Here is an 18,585-nt window from a genome sequence, read left to right on the forward strand (position 1 = left end):
TAAAATTTTCAACAGAAGTGAAGTCAAAGTCAAAGTCACTTAGTCATGTCCGACTCTTTGCAATCCCATGAACTATACAGTCCATGGAATTCTCTAGGCCAGAATACTGGAGTGGGTAGCCTTTCCCTTCTCCAGGGAATCTTCCCAACCCAGGGATCGAACCCAGGTCTCCCTTATTATAAAGAGAAATAAGAAAATAGTGATCATTGTAATCAGTGATATTTCAGTGCTTTTTTAAACTTCGATATGTGAACTTTAAATAAATGAGTAATAGCCCACTTACACACACATGTGCATGATAAGTGTTTTACATAGTGTAAAATTGTTAATTTTTTTCTCTTAACAGTGCTTTGTTGCAACACTGAGAGTTTCTCTGGATATCTTCACATGACACTATGATGTCATTTAAGAAAAAAGAAAGAATAAGCATTATAAGAAAAGTCTCAGAGCATATTTCTTTCATAATTTTCGCTTTCAGCAAAGGTCTTGGCATTTATCTCTCACTAGATATAGCACCGGAGAAGGCAATGGCACCCCACTCCAGTACTCTTGCCTGGAAAACCCCATGGATGGAGGAGCCTGGTGGGCTCCAGTCCATGTGGTCGCTGAGAGTCGGGCACGACTGAGCGACTTCACTTTCACTTTTCACTTTCATGCATTGGAGAAGGAAATGGCAACCCACTCCAGTGTTCTTGCCTGGAGAATCTCAGGGACGGAGGAGCCTAGTGGGCTGCCGTCTATGGGGTCACACAGAGTCGGACATGACTGAAGTGACTTAGCAGTAGCAGTAGTAGCAGTAGATATAGCACAAGATTTATAAGTTAGGAAAAGCAGAAAGAGATTGTTATTTTCTCAAGCTTTACTCATTTTTAAAACCATGAAAGGTATACCATAATAAAGATACACTCACTACAAGCAGTTACCCAGCTGCTTACTCTAATGAGCATTTTCAGAGTAAGCAGCTGTATAACTGGAAACTTAGCTCCTATTTAAAGAACTATGGCTTTATAAAAAGAAAATTGTCCTTTGAGGCTAAATCCGCTGTGATAAAAAGTCAGAAAAAATGAGATCAGATTTTAAGATAAAGGTGTATGTCTTTGTCCCCAAAATGTTTACACTTTCTCTGCAGATTCTGGTATCAGCTTTCTTTTAGCCAATTCTCTCCAAGTAATGTGCATTTCCAGATTCCTGGGTGTGCATACTATGAGTAAACACAATCTAAGTACCTTTATTTGTAAATGTGACTCTTAGTCATCATCATTACATTGAAATAGCTAATTAAGAGAAGTTTTATACCCAGCTTAAAGAATCTGAATAACTAGGTCCAGGGTAGTCCTATGAATGTCTTACTCAACCCTAATATTTCTAAAATTCTATTTAAATAGAAATATACATTTAGTTTTTGCAAGTCCATAGTGTACTCCTCCCTGTGAATTAGGAAGTGAAGCCAGGGAGATGCTTCACTTGCGTTATATTGTAATATTTCTGCAGGAGTAGAATCCATGACTAAAGTGTGAAATTAAGACATTCTAATTTAACCCGAAGGGACTAGACCAACACGTAATTTAGCAGTTTCTCAATAGGGACTATTAGAATATTGTAGAGAGGTAGCATAGTAGGATGTTTAAGAGCCTGGAGTCTGAACCTTCAGTGTCCGTGTTCAAATCCTGGTCTCTCCCCTTACTAACTGTTCAACCTTAGATAAGTTACTTAACCTCTTTGAACTCCAGTTTCTTTTTCTTTTCTGCAGAATGAGGATATCAATAGTATACTTGCATCACAGAGTTGAAGATGAAATCAGTTAATATATGCATATAAAATCACTTAGAAAAGTGTCTGCCAAATAGTAAACTTTATATAAGTTAAATATTATTATATAAATCTGTATCAAGGTGAACCACCTTTTGGGATTCTGATATTCTTCACTATCTTTCATGTTCCTGGGGAGTGAATTGGTTTAGGGTTCGAGAAGTGGGAAGGTCAAAGATTGATTAAGAGAAAACTCAGATTGAATAGGTAAATCTAGAATTCTGTCCTTGTAAATGAAACGTGGGGCCCATTACTATGGTAACAAAAAAATTTTACTCAAAATTTTAAATAATTTAGAAGTCTATTTTATATGAATTACTTTCAAAAAAGGTTGAGTACATAGTAGGTAGACTCTTGAACCAGCTTTGTTTTTCATCACATTTATGAATGTTATTATACTGTATGAAATTATACACCGGAACGTGACTGTTTACAGATGACATCCAGATTCGATTTTATGAAGAGGAGGAAAACGGTGGAATTTGGGAAGGATTTGGAGATTTTTCCCCCACAGATGTTCATAGACAAGTAAGTGGATGATGATGGTAAGGAAGATGGTACTACGTTTTCTGCCTTGTTGAAATTCAGTACTTAGATTCCAAGTATAAAAAAGGAAAAATGATAAGTTTAACTTTCATCAAAGTGCACTGTGTCTTGGAGGTGTTCCAGAAAAGTTACCTAGAATAATGGGTAGAGCTCTGTCAGGTATCCGATCACCTAGATGCAAGGCTGTGACCCTCAAATCCTTAAGTAGACATGTGTTACGTATTTCACCAGTCTGTTCAGACTAATAACATATGTCATAGACTGAGTGAATAAAACAAAAGCAGTTTTTTGCTTATGGTTCTGGAGCCTGTAAGTCCCAGATTAAGGTCTGACAGGGTTGGTTCCTGATGAGGGCTCCCTTCCTCGTTGGCAGACAGCCATCTTCTTGTTATGTCCTAATGTGGCAGAGAGAGAAGCAGCTCTCTGGTATCTCTCCTTTTTATTTTTCTCTTTTTTGGTGCCTCTTCTTTTAAGACCACTAATCCTATCCAATCAGGGCCTTACCCTTATGACATCATTTAACCTTACTTATTTCCATAAAGGCCCTATCTCCAAATAGAGCCACACTACTGGGGCTTCATCATATGACTTTGGGGGAAACACAGTTAGTCTTTAACGGTATTCTCCCAGAGTAACATGAGGAGACCTGTTAAAAGGGTATTCTAATGAAGAGTGTTGACAGGAGGAGTCTTCTAGTTGAGGCTGATATCATCATGATAAATCAAGATCTCCCAGAAACAACTGAGTATGTGACAAAGAGATGAAAATGGTCAGTCCACATCTTAACAATTACTCTGAGTGATTGAGGAATATAATTTTCACACACACACAAAATGGAAACAATCCAAATGTCCATCAGCTAGTGGCCAGTTAAGTAAATGTGAGGGGATATTTTACAGTTATTAAGAAAGAATGAATACAGACTAACATGGAAAGGTCTCAAAGATACAACACTGAAATTTTTTAAAAGATAGATATGAAACAAAGTGTATATAAAAAAGATTCTGTGTTCATGTTTACATAGCATAAAGAAACTCTGAAAGGTTCTGTGCATAACTGTTAGATTAAACATTAATTTTGTGGATGAAATAAAAAAAAAAAAACTAAACCTGACTATTCTTATACTAGCAGATGTCAAGGAGGCTGTCTTAGAGGTGTTAGATGCCCTGCGTGTGTCTAGAGCCTTGGCCATCCTCACCTCACATATGCTGACCCTGTCACAGTGTCTCCCTTAAGGATTTCGTTTTTTGCTGTGGTTGTTGGCTGGCCAGGAGGCCAGTAGTGGTACCAGCCATGCTCCTCTCTCTCTTTCCATTATGTCTTTATGATGTTGCTATAAATAATCTTGGAGGCTTTTAAGGCTAATTTGGAAAAGAGGATGTATGCAATGTATTTTATTCATATGTTTATTTATACTGAAAGACATTTGAAACTTTAGACAAGTGAACTAATGAGGATTTGCAGTACATTGGCATAATCTTATATTTCAGTTTCACATTGGCAATTTAATAAAAATATATGGGTATAGAATTCCAAGGTTGTAACTTTCTCTGCTGCTAAGTCACTTCAGTCGTGTCTGACTCTGTGCGACCCCATAGACGGCAGCCCACCAGGCTCCCCCGTCCCTGGGATTCTCCAGGCAAGAACACTGGAGTGGGTTGCCATTTCCTTCTCCAATGCATGAAAGTGAAAAATGAAAGTGAAGTCACTCAGTTGTGTCTGACCCTCAGCGACCTCATGGACTGCAGCCTTCCAGGCTCCTCCATCCATGGGATTTTCCAGGCAAGAGTACTGGAGTGGGGTGCCATTGCCTTGTCCGAACTTTCTCTAGGGTTGTATTTTTTTTTAAGACATTGTGTGTAAGCATTGGGCATAAAGAATGTGTTTAATGAGTACCACTGCTGTAAAAGAAATGTAGTCCTACTCCAACATTTGGATCTTTGTATCCTGCAGTTTGCCATTGTCTTCAAAACTCCAAAGTATAAAGATGTCAACATTACAAAACCAGCCTCCGTGTTCGTCCAGCTTCGGAGGAAATCTGATTTGGAAACTAGCGAACCAAAACCTTTCCTCTACTATCCTGAAATCAAAGGTAACTCGGTTATTTAAACACTTGCACTTGTTCCAACAAGAGGACAGGCTGTTGAGAAGAGGTCAGGCAGTCACCTCCTTTGACCAGCCTCCTAGTAACTGGTCCATGGGTCCATGGTACTTCTTTTTAGAGAAGAAAGAAGTAATATATGATTTTAGGGTCATAGAATTAAGTCTAGCCTTTTAAAATAATGTTATTTCCACCAAGTTTTATATGGGGTTGAGCATTTAAAATTTCTCTTTGAATTTGAGAATCTATCATATATTGAATAACTCAGGGGTCAGGCAGTTGAGATGAAAATGTAAGGCTTGCTGAATAGGAGAATCAGCCACTGGCCTCACTGAGTCACAGAAGACTCAGCCACCATGCAGTGCAGAGCTATAACAATGGTAAGGCAGCACTCTATTCCCCACGAAGGATGCCTCAAGAAGGAGAGAAAATAGTCTCCTTAAATTGCTATAATGCAAATTATTATTTTGGTAGTTCTGAAAGTAAAACAGCCATAAAAACATAGGATAATGCCAAGGAGAGAGAACCCTAGATTCTGAAGAAGCCACAAGAAGAAAGCTTCTTCAAAGTCATGAAAGTTGGGCATGTCTTTCAGTAGTTGAGTGTGCCACAGAGAAGGAAAGGGTTTCCCTGGCTTAGGAACAGTTAGTGTATGTTCAGAGAAAAGTGAGGCTAAGGCGCACCCAGATGGACTCCTGAAGGAAGGTAGGGCCAGGCTCTGGGGTGCTGTGATTGGAGCCTACAGAATTGTGCTTTGAAATGGGAAAGGGGAAGGACCAAGCCAGTTTAGATTCAGAATGATGCCTCTGCCTTCTCTACATAGACCCTGAAGACACTGTCTGGGCAGCAGTGAGTCAGAAGAATAATGCAAGAATCCAAGTAAGAAAGGGAGAGGTTAGTGAAGGTCTTAGCGCAGTGATGATGTCAGGAGGACCCAGCTGTTAGTTGGGGTAAGAAGTGAAGGAGAAAATCAGGAGTCATAGATGATTCTAGGAATTCTCACCTGGGAAGATTGTGATGTGGATGAATTGATGAAGGATCAGTGGAGCAGAAGTAGATTTGGGTGGGCAAAGGCAGAGGTCAGTTTAAATCACGTTGCATTTTAGGTTCCTGTGGCAGATTCCAAATAGGCCATTCAAAAGACAGGACTGGAATCCAAGTGGGCAGAATGGGAAATTCAGCCATGAGAATCCTCTCAAAAAGAGTGTAACAGGCCCCAAGAGTATTTGTTAACCTGGAGTCCACTGACTCCTCTGCAGGTCCATGGATAGAAATGTACTTTAAAACAACTGGGTTTCTTTGTAATTCTGTTTTCTATTTTACATACTGAAAACTATGATCCTAAGAAGAGATCCAGGCTGCAAAAGAAGCTGTGGCACAAACAAAATTAGAAGGCCCTGGACTAGGGGGAAGTGAGAGTGGGGAGGGACGAGGCACCCAGGTCCTGGCTGAGGTTGGAAGCCGCAAAGGTGCTGCAGCAGCAGCGCACACGCCCGCTGATCCTGTGATGGCAGCATGTGATGGCTGATCTTCTAAGAGGGCTTGCTTTTCCTAGAATTCATGTTGTGGTGGGAGCATTTAGAAAATGGTTCCGTGCATTCTTCTTTTCTGAGCTTGTGACGTCGCCACAGATGGGTCAGGTTCATAGAGCATTTTGTTGATGGTTTGAAAACACTGTCAGCAGAGAAGACTTTTTTTATCTCCTTTTTTATCTCTACATAAAATTTCATGTGAAATTCCAGTGTATAAAGCTGAGCAGCTCTGTGCAAAATGAGGTGGCAAGCCCTGCCCACTTGGCTTCCCCAGGAGTGGTCACCTCTCCTCACTTGCCCACTTTGGATTAACATCCTTCTAAAAAAGTAGACACAAAACAGAAACAGGGCAAATTTTTTGGACTTTATGAGGGAAAAAAAATAGATTTCTTCCCTCACAACATGCTCCAGTTAATGTCAATTTTTCCAATAACAGAGAATTGGTTAAATAAAGGCAACTCAGACTACCTGCGCATGTATGAGCCTAGAAATATTCAAAGCTGAACTTGGTTTCTAGGCTGCCTGAGTCTCTTTCCCAGTGGTATCTGTGCATGGATACAGCAAGGTAGATCAGACTATTACTGTTATTGCTACTCTATTATAGTAGGAGCTGTCTTGGGTTGGGGTCTCCTGAAAGTTCAAAACTTCACTTCTATGCGAGAAGCACTTACCTTCCAGGCTATCACTGACTAAAAATCCCATCTATACAAATAGTATGAAAAGAACCACCTGGAAAAATAAGAGTTAATAGTTGAGCTCCACAGAAAGAATGGCCAGTACGTACTGGGATTGAGTTGCGAAATGGTGTGCGTGGTCTAAGTCACTTGAGTCGTTTTCGACTCTTTAAGACCCTGTGGACTGTAGCCCACCAGGCTCTTCTGTCCATGGAATTCTGCAGGCAATACTGGAGTGGGTTGCCATGCCCTCCTCCAGGGGATCTTCCCAACCCAGGGATTGAACCCACATCTCTTGCGTCTCCTGAATTGGCAGGTGGGTTCTTTACCACTAGCGCCACCTGGGAAGCCCTGTTGTGAGATTAGAAGTGTTTTATTGAAGATAACAAATTACCTTAGTCTATAAAAACTTCTGGATTATAAAATCCCAGGTTGAAATAATCACAAGGGGAAATAATCACACCAGACCTGTGACTGGCCGGAAAAGTAGCAGGCCATTTAGCATCAGAGTAACTGTATGGAAATGAATCCAAACTATACAACCCAAAGAATCACTGTCTTCATTTCTCAGAAGTCATTGAACATACCTTCCACTGCCCCCAGCTCCTGGAGTCACTGTCTATCTCATTACCTCATTTTATATTCTTCACTTATTTTTATCAATATGTAAAATTATCTTACCGATTAATTTATGTGCCTGTTATTTGTACTTCTAGTAGAAAGAATGTTCTTGAGATCACAGATTTGGTCTTTCATGTTTATTGCTACATTTCAAACAATATATGTCACACAGAAGGTGTTTATTAAATATCTGAGACCTGAGTTACTGATTGACCCACTGATTTGCCGTCCTTATCCCAAACACTAGTAACTTGTTGGGTGCCACCGAGCAGGACAATAGACAAAGCAATATGTAATACTCCTCTTGTTGCAGAGAATCATCCAGCCCTGAACTCTGCACCCTTTATGGCCACTGCCATTGTGTCTCGTTAAAATGTCATGGAGATTGTTGGGTCCAAGGAAACAATCAAAATAATCAAGAGAGGGATGGTTGGCAAGGGAAGAAGATAGTTGAGGAGCCTTTGTACAAAAGCAAAGAAAGACCAAAATGACTTCTCAGTCTGAAAAGATAGGGATTAGGAAGAAATAGGATTGTAATCTTTCAATTACGAAAGGGATGGTCAGGATAAATGCAGACATCTTTCTTTACTAGCAAACTAGGACCCAGAGAGCAAGAATGAGGTCCTTTTAAGGCACATGCACAGCAAAAGGTGGTAGAGGCTAGAGTTGTACCGACATTTTGTGAACTAAGCTGTTCTCTTAAGTCATCCTTTGTTAAAGGAAGTGAAGATGTGTTAGAGTGTTTCCCAAAAAGCGATGACATAATGGACTGCTCAGTAGACCTTGCATCTGATCTTCACTCTGCCCTGACCTCTACAAGTCCCTTAACATCCCAGCTTTGGTTTCCTCTTCTGTAAAGAAGAGCTTGTACTGAGCCCTTTTAGAATAGGTTGATGTTTCATAGTACATCCCACAGTCCACTGTCAGAAACACACCACAAGGTTGAGTGAACCCAGCGTGAAAGTCCCCATGTTCAAGTCCGTAGGAATTCAGACTGCAGGTTCTTTTATTTTAAAAAAGCTTGTTGTGGAGTTTACTATATCTGTTTCTTGTCACTGACATCTTAATGACTGTAGGATAGTTAATATTTTTTAAATTGACTCTTAAAAATTCCCATTTTACAATGATGTAACCAGTGACTGTCCCTTTTTATAAGTCAAAAGGAATACCAAATGATCTCTTTGCTAGAAAGCATGTCAGTGGGTATTTATTTCTGAAGATGAATGTGTTGTCTGGTTTGCTCTTGTATTTCATATTACTGATGAACAAATATCTCATGTAAGATCAACAGTTTATAGGATGAGTAATAATTCTGTTAGTCATGATACAAATTTCTCTATGGAGAAATTTTGTAAATCTGTCCAAAACCTTTTGATAAGGAAATTGTTCAAGTTTTTCCACTTTGAAGTCACCCTTTTCTAGTGGGAGCATGTTTTCGTCGAAGTTGACGCATGCTGGCTTTTGTTTTCCTGAGTCTGGATAGGATTTGTTTTTAAAAGATGATTTTTAAAGTATACTTTGCTACCCTACTTTCCCCTGCTTCATCTTTCAACTGCCCTTAGATGTTCATGAGATAATCAGTAAACAACAGCATTCTTCCTAGCCCTGAGACGGCTGAAACAACCACAGAATTAGAAATTTTGAAGATCTTTCTGAACATAAACAATTACCAGAACTGACCTGAAGAACCAGAAATAGGACAATTGTTAAGTATTGCGCTGCTGATTGAAAAAAAAAGAATACCCTATTAAACAAAACCCAAAAAGCTTCTTTCACTCCTTTGTTTCAAAAGAGAGAAGGGAGAAAAAAATATATGGTGGGAAAATCAGAGAAGGTAAAGAAAGGGAAACAGAAAGAAGAAACAAGAATGCAACGATAGACCACAAAGGCGCTGGCAGAACTCAGAGGGGCCATGGGGCTGGTGAGAAGCGAGAGAAAAATAGAGCAATCACATGAGGACTGAGGGAGAAAGGTCTAAACAGTATCAAACCTGGACAGTCAAAAATATCAGCGGGCATCACTGCATTTTAGTCAAGTAGTGGTCTTAAACTTTTTAGCCTCACGCATTTCATGAGTCACCAATGACTACAGATCCCTCTCTTGTCTTTCTGGGATCCACCCATTTTTATTCTCATGGTGACCACCAAGGAGCAGCTTCTGTCACTTTCTGTCCTGTCTCTGCTTCTTACCCATGCACTGGTGCCAGACTGATCTTCCTAAAACACCACCCTGTCCACAGCGTCCCCAGTTCAGAAACAGTGCATGGCTCTCCTGCCTGTAAATTAAATCCCTTAGGTTCACAGTCCAGGTGCTTGACAGTGTGGTCCCATTCAGCCCTGATTCTCACCAATTCCTTGTAGAAAATTTCCACTTCAGCTAAACTGATGCCCTGCTGTTCTCATAAGCGTGCAGCGTACATTGGTCCCTTTGTTTCTTTCTCTCTGCATCCCCTCCCCAGAGCATCTTCCCTTTGCCCCCTGCTAATGGAAGGTTGATTCTGGAAGTCTTTCCTGAATTTCTAGCTCATGGGTACTCCCTCGAAGTCTTCCCTTAAACTCCTGGAACCCTAGTTGGCACCATGAATTTTTTTAACATACATAGTATTATCGTGTCCTCTCTGTCTTTCCCCTAAACCTTAAAATTATATTGGAGGGTTCTTGACAGCAAGGGCATGATGTCATACTTCTCTTTATCCACAGCACTTAGCTCACTGTAGATGCATAGTAAATGTTAGCTGATTAGTAACAGTTGTTTTGTATGACCATGTGAAAATGCTCAGTAGTGTTTTTCTCATTCAGTTTTTTCAGTATCTCCATCTCTGATGGGCAGTCTAATGTCTCACTAACTTGAATGACATGGGGGACTTAATCTATTCCAGAAAGAATTGGGTGTGTACTGTTCTGTGGTCTCTCTGAGGCTAGTTCTTGGTCTTCGTATTCATTGGAATAAATATAATGCTTCTTGAAATTTGGCATCTCTTCCTCCTTGGGTGTTTTCTGTTTCCCTTTAAGATGTTTAAAAATACCATCAGAATCAATATTCTTTCTGTGGCCAGTAGTGGAACTGAATCAATCTCTTCTCCTTTGGTTTCTCTTCCTTTAAACACAGATAAAGAGGAAGTGCAAAGGAAACGACAGAAGCTCATGCCCAATTTCTCGGACAGTTTCGGCGGTGGCAGCGGTGCTGGAGCCGGAGGCGGGGGCATGTTTGGCAGCGGTGGTGGAGGTGGGGGTGCTGGAAGTACCGGCCCAGGTATGAACCAAGGCTGTTCTTTCGCGTCAGAGAGGGTGGATTGCCTTCTCCTAGATTTCCTTGTCTATGCCTTGAGTAGTTGTGACATTACTGAACATGACTGTTATTGTTTAGGGTCTAATTCATGTCTGACTCTTTTATGATCCTATGGACTGTAGCCCACAAGGCTCCTCTGTCCATGGGATTCTCCAGGCAAGAATACCGGAGTGGGTTGCCATTTCCTTCTCCAGGGGATCTTCCCGACCCAGGGATTGAACCCATGTCTCCTGCGTTGGCAGGCAGATTTCTTTACTGCTGAACCACCAGGGAACTCCATTGAACATGATGTATTAACATTCATTAAAATTTCCCAGGACTTCCCTGGCAGTCCAGTGGTTGAGACCATGCTTCCCCTGCAGGAGGCATGGGTTTAACCCCTGGTCGGAGTAAAATCCTGCATGCAGTGCAGCATGGCCAAAAAAGAAAAATTTCCCAGTAAACTTTTTTCAAAGAAACACATGTTGAATTTATAATATGTAGATTGGTTCAGTTTAGTCGCTGAGTCGTGTCCGACTCTTTGCGAATATGTAGATAGATAATACCGAAAACTGTAAGAAGAAAAAAAAGTCATGAAATCAGTTATCCAAAGAATACTTCTTAACATTTTGGTATATTACCACCTCATGTTTTTTTGAAGGGCAGAGGAGGCGGATACAGTTGTCTTGGTATTCTTTGGAAACGTTGAAAAGGTTTCATTTTATATTTATGCTATATTATAGAAAAGTTGAAAATATATAAAATCCTGACATTACAGATTAGCTATTTAATTTTTGTGTGTATATATATATATATAATATATATTTATACATATACATATACATTTATACATATACAAGCATAGCTGTGTTCCTCATTGTATATATTATTTTAATCCATTTAGTCATATGACCTATTCATTATTCTCACATGATTGTCTATAGAGTTATGTAAGCTGTTTTTTCCTAACAGTTTAACATAAGCATTCTCCATGGTTATATAAATTTTACATAAGCATAATTGTTACGTACCATTTTAATGATTAATAATATTTCATCAAGTGACTTGAACATTGTTTCCTAATTTTTTTTATATAAAATGCACTGAACTCCGCTATCCACATTGCTTTTCTTTTATTCCAGTTTACTTCTGTAAATTAAATTCTTTGAAGTAAAATTACTAAGTCACAGAGTATGACTGATACCCACTGCTACCCCAAAGAGTTTTACCAGCTTACGCCTCCACCAAAAAAGGCATGCGAGTGACCAGTGGGGGCGTGTTTCTATTGAGGAGTCAGTAGATGTGTTTGGTTTGGTTCAGTTTTTTCTCTCCAGAGGTTAGTTCACTGTCTTCTGTGTCCGCCAGTCCGAGTCTGGGTGGTAGCCCCTCGCCGTTAGACTCTCCCCACCGTGAGGGAGTGGGAGGCCTCAGATATGAACTTCTGCACACTCCCCAGAGTCTGGCTTCTGCCCAAGTGGCCAGACTGTCAGCCAGGCCAGAATGGAATGTTCAGGATCCCACGACCCCGTGATGCGTCTTACTAACTCACAACAGAAGCGACGTGTCAGACACACCGAAGCCTGTGCTCACCTGATGGGGGGGAGGCTCTTTTTTTTCAATTGTCATGAGGTTTCAATTGTTACACCTGCCATTTCAGGGTATGGCTTCCCCCACTATGGATTCCCCACGTATGGCGGAATTACCTTCCATACTGGAACCACTAAATCTAATGCTGGGATGAAGCATGGTAAGTAGCGCTTTTTTTTTTTTTCCCCAGTCATTACTAACACAACATTATCTTGAAAACTAATAAACGCAAATAAATTAAGACAATAACTTCTTTCCCCAAAACTATCATTTCCTGTGGAGAGTAGACATTCTATTCCTGATGCTCTGTTTATATTTATATATTTACTTTGTACGTGGCATGAACAGGGGAAAGATAAGAACATTAGGAAAAAGCATAAAGAGACTTACCTATTCAAACGTAACATCACCAAACTTACCTATTCTCTCTCTCTCTTTTTTTTTAATCAAATACTACACTTTTGAAGACATTTAGAATTTTATAGGGATGGTCTTTTCTCATCAAATGTACCCTCTAATTAGCAGTTGTTCATGTGTTCATGCTTCATATTACATGTCCATTCCAGTGTTGTTGCTGTTCATTCGCCCAGTCTTGTCAGACTCTTTGCAACCCCATGAACTGCAGCACACCAGGCCTCCCTATCCCTCATCATCTCCCAAAATTTGCCCAAGTTCATGTCCATTGCATTGGTGATGCCATCCAGCCATCGCATCCTCTGACACCCTCTTCTGCCCTCAGTCTTTCCCAGCGTCAGGGCCTTTTCCAATGAGTTGGCTGTTTGCATCAGATGACCAAAATACTGGAGTTTCAACTTCAGCATCAGTCCTTCCAACAAGTTTTCAGGGTTGATTTCCCTTAAGATTGACTGGTTGATCTCCTTGTAGTCCAACGGATTCTCAGGAGTCTTCTCCAGCATCACAGATCAAAGGCATCAATTCTTCGATGTACAATTCCAGTGTACCTATTGAAAAAAGAATACAAAAAGGTCTTCTCGTGTGTTCAACAGATGTTGAAGATGTCAGATGCTTTTACATGTTTTAATCATCTTCTTGATTCCACTCACTGTAAAGAAAACATTAGTTTCTCCATTTTATAGAGAGAGCACATCAAGGTTCACAGATGACCATTTACTCACTGAAGATACCTATTTGTTAGTGGCAGGACCAGAATTTGAACCAGGTCTGCCTGTAAAACCTCAGTGCTCTCATAGTAGCTGTCATATAGTGTAGTGAGACCTGAATGAGGATGATCAGAAACTGCACAGGTTAACTCCCACAGTGAAGAATATGAATTTAGACCACATCTTCACAATTTGCTTGAGCACTGGATGGGGAAAATAGCTGCTCTGCTTTCAAGAATTTTAAAAATGCCACTTCCTTGTAATTCCTAGAAGAGCTTTACTTCATTTTCCTCCTTTCCAAATAAACAGGATAAGATGTACATTTTTAGAAATGTAAAAATATGTTTTTTAAGCTCTTAAAGTTCTCATCACAAGAAAAGAATTTGTAACTCTATACACTGATAGATGTTAAACTGGATTTATTGTAATGATCATTTTGCAACTTACACAAATATTGAGTCGTCATACTGTATATGTAAAATTATTACAATGTTATATGTCAATTATACCTCAATTTAAAAAAAGTTTTCTGGAAGTGACTTTAAAATAGCTTCAAACTGGGTTACTTATGACCATTTTTTAAACAATTTTTACCTATTATGATTTATTCTCTGTGATACTGTTGTTAAAGAGTTCAGTGATTTGCACTCATAAGTTATATAGCCAAGAGGCAACCAAGTATAATACAAAGAATGGCTCTGAAGTCTTTGCACTGAAAGCTGTACAAAGTTTCTTTCTTCAGGAAAATAAGAATGAAAATAAACAAAAGTAACAAATAGCTGCCTAAGTCCCACAATTTCAAGAGAAAATAACATCAACAGTTAGTGACATTGTAGGTGTTAACATATCCTGGAAAACAGATCATTTTAAAAGGAATTTTAAATTAACTGTTTTTCTTTTCCCTTTGCAGTAAACCTGCCTCTACCTTTGGCTGACCTTTGCTGAAACAGTGAATTATAACTGAATAGATTTTACTGAGAAAAGGCTGATTTTTTTTTTTTTTTTGGCTTTTATCTTAGGAACCATAGACACCCCATCTAAAAATGACCCTGAAAGTTGTGGCAAGAGTGATGACAGAGAGGTTGTAAATCTCTCTGAGCAAGTAACAGAAACCACAGAACAAGATGGAGGATCCTGCAAGGGGGGCACTGCAGCTAACCTGACGTGCTCCGTAGGAGTAAAGGAGGAGAACCGCAGCTTCCAGGGTGAGCGAGCTCGTGCAGGATGGAGGGTCGCGTGGCACTGGCTGGGGAGGGCTGAGTCAGGTCTGGGTGGAGAACCTGTTTCAGAAGACAGGTTTATCTCCTGTTGATCTGAAGACTGAAGATGACACATCCACATCGGGTTCCGTGTGCTCTTCGGAGCCCGGTATGCCTTTCGAAAAGCCTGTGCCGGGTCATTTTATTCACACTGGGGTTTCCATTTGCCCAGTGTTATCTCTGACAATAAAGTACAGACATTTACATATGCTTCTCCAGTCATGTCATGCAGTTTTAGGGTATCAGGAAAGATAATCTAAATCATTTCCACCACAGACAATAGAGAGCAGTTTGCATAGTTTTGAGTCTCCCTTCTCTGACTGTAGCTTGACTTGTCACACTGAGGTGGAACTTCGCCTGAAAATGGAACTTTTCCCTTTATGCTACTGCCTTCTTTGGAGAATTAGGATTAAGAGAGACAGCGAAAATCTGGAACCAGTACCCATTAGGGTATGTGTCACGAGTCTGGGTCATCCCAGATTATGCTTGGAAGACCTCTTCTGTAAGAGAAAGACAGTAAATAAGTAGAACTGGGGGCTACATAGGGTTTCTGCTGCATGTTCTTTTTTTCTTTTCTTAAATAAATGTACACACCATGCTTAGCTAGGGGGCCATAAAAAACAGGCCACACACAGGATTTGGCCTGCAAGCCACAAGTTTCCTCCCACTGACCTTCAGGAAGCAAAGTTTACAAGAACACCAATGGCTGTAAAGCAACTATACCCCAGTAAAAATTAATAAAACAAAGTCACAGACGATAAAAATAAAGACCTAACAAACACCAGTGGCTCAGAGAGAGTCTGTCTGTCTGTGGCAGAGACTGGTTTTTGACACTTCCTGCCCAGCAAGAGAGTCATTTAAGATTCCAGTGAAGGATTATTTCCCCAAGAGATTGATTATTTACAACTGTGGCAAAATCCAGTGAACATTATTCGGAGATTGATTATTCCCCTTAAAATAACAGACATTTCTGAATTTCTTTTCCCCAAAAAAATTGTAGACAGGTTTTTTGAGATCAACCTCTATATTTATCAGTGAGCCAACATCCACTTGTGGTTTTTGCAGTGAACACAGTCCAAAAGCACTGAAAGGTGTGTGTGTGTGCGCGTGCTCGCTCAGTCGCATCCGAGTCTTTGCGACCCTGTGGACTGTAGCCTGCCAGGCTCCTCTGCCCATGGGATTCTCCAGGAAAAGACTCCATTTCCAGGGAATCTTCCCAGCCAAGGGATCGAACTTGTGTCTGCTGGGTTGGCAGCTGGATTCTGCCATTTGCGCTACCAGGGAGGGCCCTGAAAGGAGCATTTTCCACTAAATCAATGTGTCGCAGGGTCTCAGAGTGCTGATGCTGACGGTGTTGGCCCCAAGCATGCCATTCCTGTAGAGCAAGTGTAGGAAACTCAACTGTGACTGTGATCATTGCCTTGCAGATAACCTCTTTCTGGAGAAGGCTATGCAGCTGGCCAAGCAGCACGCCAACGCCCTCTTTGACTACGCAGTGACAGGAGACGTGAAGATGCTGCTGGCCGTCCAGCGCCATCTCACTGCCGTGCAGGATGAGAACGGGGACAGGTAAGTCAGGACTTTTGTAAACAAGGTGTTTTAAAGGGACAAAGAGAGAAAAGAATTGTGTGCATGCTGGCTAGAGATGAGATGAATTGATTGAAGTCACTGGATCCTGCTACTGAAGCATTCCCTCAAGAAAAAGAATGCAGTAAGGCTGAGTAGTGTGATCTGCCTCTCTATCCCATGGTTCCCACCTGTTGAGTTCTAAAATAGCTGGTTACTCATCTAAGAGTACAACAGTCTGGGTTAGAAAACTAAGATGTGTGTGGGGAATGGTACTTTTTGAAAAGCCCTGCTTCATTTGTTGGAATAAGATTTAGAATAATATCTAATAAACATTTTGTTTATTGGAATATTTTTGTTTATTGGAATAATGTAATAAAGTTTGGTCTTACCAAATGTCTAAAGTGCTTATTATCCCAACTGCATACCTGTGGTAACAGTAATCTCAAGGAAAAACCCAACAGAGAACAGCACAAGAGCAACAATGACAAAATGATTAAGAGGCCGTCGTCATTCTCTCCCGGTTGACAGTTCCTTCTCTACTGCCTGTGTTCACGGTCACCAGTCTGTGACTGGACCAGACTCTTCTGACTGCTCTCACCCACGTGGTGTGGGAATCTGCCCTTCCACCACCATGCTTCCCACCTCTGCTATTACAGGGCTCATAAGTGCAGGGACACCTGGCTTCTTTCTAAAACAGTTCTCCTCATCCTCTCACTGAGACTTCTAAAATAATCTCAAAAGCTGATAAAAATAGCAAGCAACAGCAGCTCTCAAGTCCAAGTCAAGTGGTTTGCTCAAAACCTTCCCTAAAATAGCATCAACAGTGAGAAATCCTTCTCTCTGGAAGAGCTCTTGGGTGCTGTGTCTTAAACCTAGTTTAAACACTGAACCAAATGCTTTAGGAAAGTGCCAACCTCGGGGTTTCAAAGAGAGACCTTTGTTCTCATTCCTTGCAGTGTAACCAAGGATGTGGTGTAACCACTGGCCTTGTTATACAGTACGGGAGGAACCAGCACAGCCGTCGTTGTGTAATGTCATCCACAGCAGAACGTGTTTTACAGGGTTAAATAATCCAGTTAGCGTTCAGTAGCATATAACCACAAGAGAAAGCAGTTAACCAGGACAGGACAGCAGTATTGCAGATGACATTCTTAGGGACCAGCTGATGAGCCTAAGAAAGGTGAGTGCATGTTAAGTTAGAAAGGGACCGCGGGTGTCTGAAGGGAGGACTGTGAAAAGGGATACAGGCACACGCATTTAAGTGGGGGCATTGAGGCAAAGGTACGAACGTGTGTGAGGACCTGGAAATACATGGAGAGGCTGGGGATGGAGCCTTTCCTGCCCAGGCAGGAAGTGAATCCTTAGAATCCCCTCCCAGGCCCCCAAATACTCTCACGCAAGCACACCCTCCCTCTGGACTCCCCGCAGTGGGAAGCCAGACAGGTGAGACTGGGGAGACCAAGGAAGAGTCCTCATAAGAATGCAGACAGGAATAGCGTTGAGCCTTCACAGCTCAGGTCCTTGTTTTCACTGAGCTTATTGTATTCGGCTATTAATCTGAATCCTGTGGCCATTAGTCATCACAGAAAATACAATGAAAAAAAAAATAAAAACTTCTGGTACTGGGGAAATTCCCATGAGGGTGTGAAAATTTATGGGGGAGGGGGAATGTACTTCTGCTATGAAATGCTGAGCTACACATGGAAATTTTTAGGCAGTTTTTGAAGTACGACCTTTTTCTTGGTATACATACATCACGTCTGCATCAGACTTCAGGACCTTTTCATCCATCTTCTTTCAGTCCTAGGTTTCAAAAGATAGTACTGAAACCCTGAGATAATTCATTTAAAAATCCCTCTCAAATAATGATGCCACAGTTTAGTTTTTCAGGCTCTCTTATGTCAGTGTTAATCCCACGTAATACACACTTGCTATTGCCAAGAACGTGGCCTGAGTAAAATGACACCTGCCATGCTTAGAGAAAACGCAGCCTGTGCTCAAACCTCATACGTGCTGCCACCACGGGCTCCTCCAGGTGTGCGCTGCACCGTGATCTCTCCATACCTCGGAGGGTTCCTCACCCTGGATGTTCACCACCACCCCACAGAGCAGCGCACACGTGCCCCTGAAGCAGGAGACCTTAAGGAATTAAGGGATGGCTTTGGAGCAAGACAGTCATGGACTTAATATATGACCTGGATTGAGTTCTCTTATACCCATAAGTCTCAGTTTCATCACCAAAAATTAAGGATAATATTACCTACCTTGTAAGACTATGATTAATATGATAATGTATGTCAAATGCTTAGTGTAGTCTGGTACTAAAAGCTCTAAACAAATAGTAGCCATTTTTTATTCTTGTGTCATTTCCAATTAATTTTAATAGTAAATTTTTTTAGTAATTAAAAAAATTTTGTTCCTAGGACTGATGCTTGGCACCTGCCAATATTTTCAGCCTCATTACTGTAAGCCCTCAGTTTGTTCAGTCATCCTTATTTT

The 18,585-nt window shown here is 40.9% G+C and overlaps 1 protein-coding gene across 4 annotated transcripts in view; it reads left to right on the forward strand.

Moving 5' to 3' along the window:
* Nucleotides 1-18,585, forward strand: part of NFKB1 (nuclear factor kappa B subunit 1) — a 122,785-nt gene that overhangs the window by 87,588 nt on the left and 16,612 nt on the right. For all 4 annotated transcript variants that reach the window (XM_086406769.1, XM_086406770.1, XM_086406767.1 and 1 more), the window contains 6 exons: nucleotides 2,246-2,337; nucleotides 4,309-4,447; nucleotides 10,392-10,535; nucleotides 12,208-12,297; nucleotides 14,278-14,463; nucleotides 15,945-16,086. In XM_086406769.1, the coding sequence (XP_086262895.1) occupies nucleotides 2,246-2,337; nucleotides 4,309-4,447; nucleotides 10,392-10,535; nucleotides 12,208-12,297; nucleotides 14,278-14,463; nucleotides 15,945-16,086 (793 nt within the window). The remainder of the gene's footprint in view (nucleotides 1-2,245; nucleotides 2,338-4,308; nucleotides 4,448-10,391; nucleotides 10,536-12,207; nucleotides 12,298-14,277; nucleotides 14,464-15,944; nucleotides 16,087-18,585) is intronic.

The sequence above is a fragment of the Bos grunniens genome, chromosome 6 (genome assembly GCF_055505025.1).
Source record: "Bos grunniens cultivar Pamir isolate PY7600 chromosome 6, Bosgru_T2T1.0, whole genome shotgun sequence".
Lineage (NCBI taxonomy): Eukaryota > Metazoa > Chordata > Mammalia > Artiodactyla > Bovidae > Bos > Bos grunniens.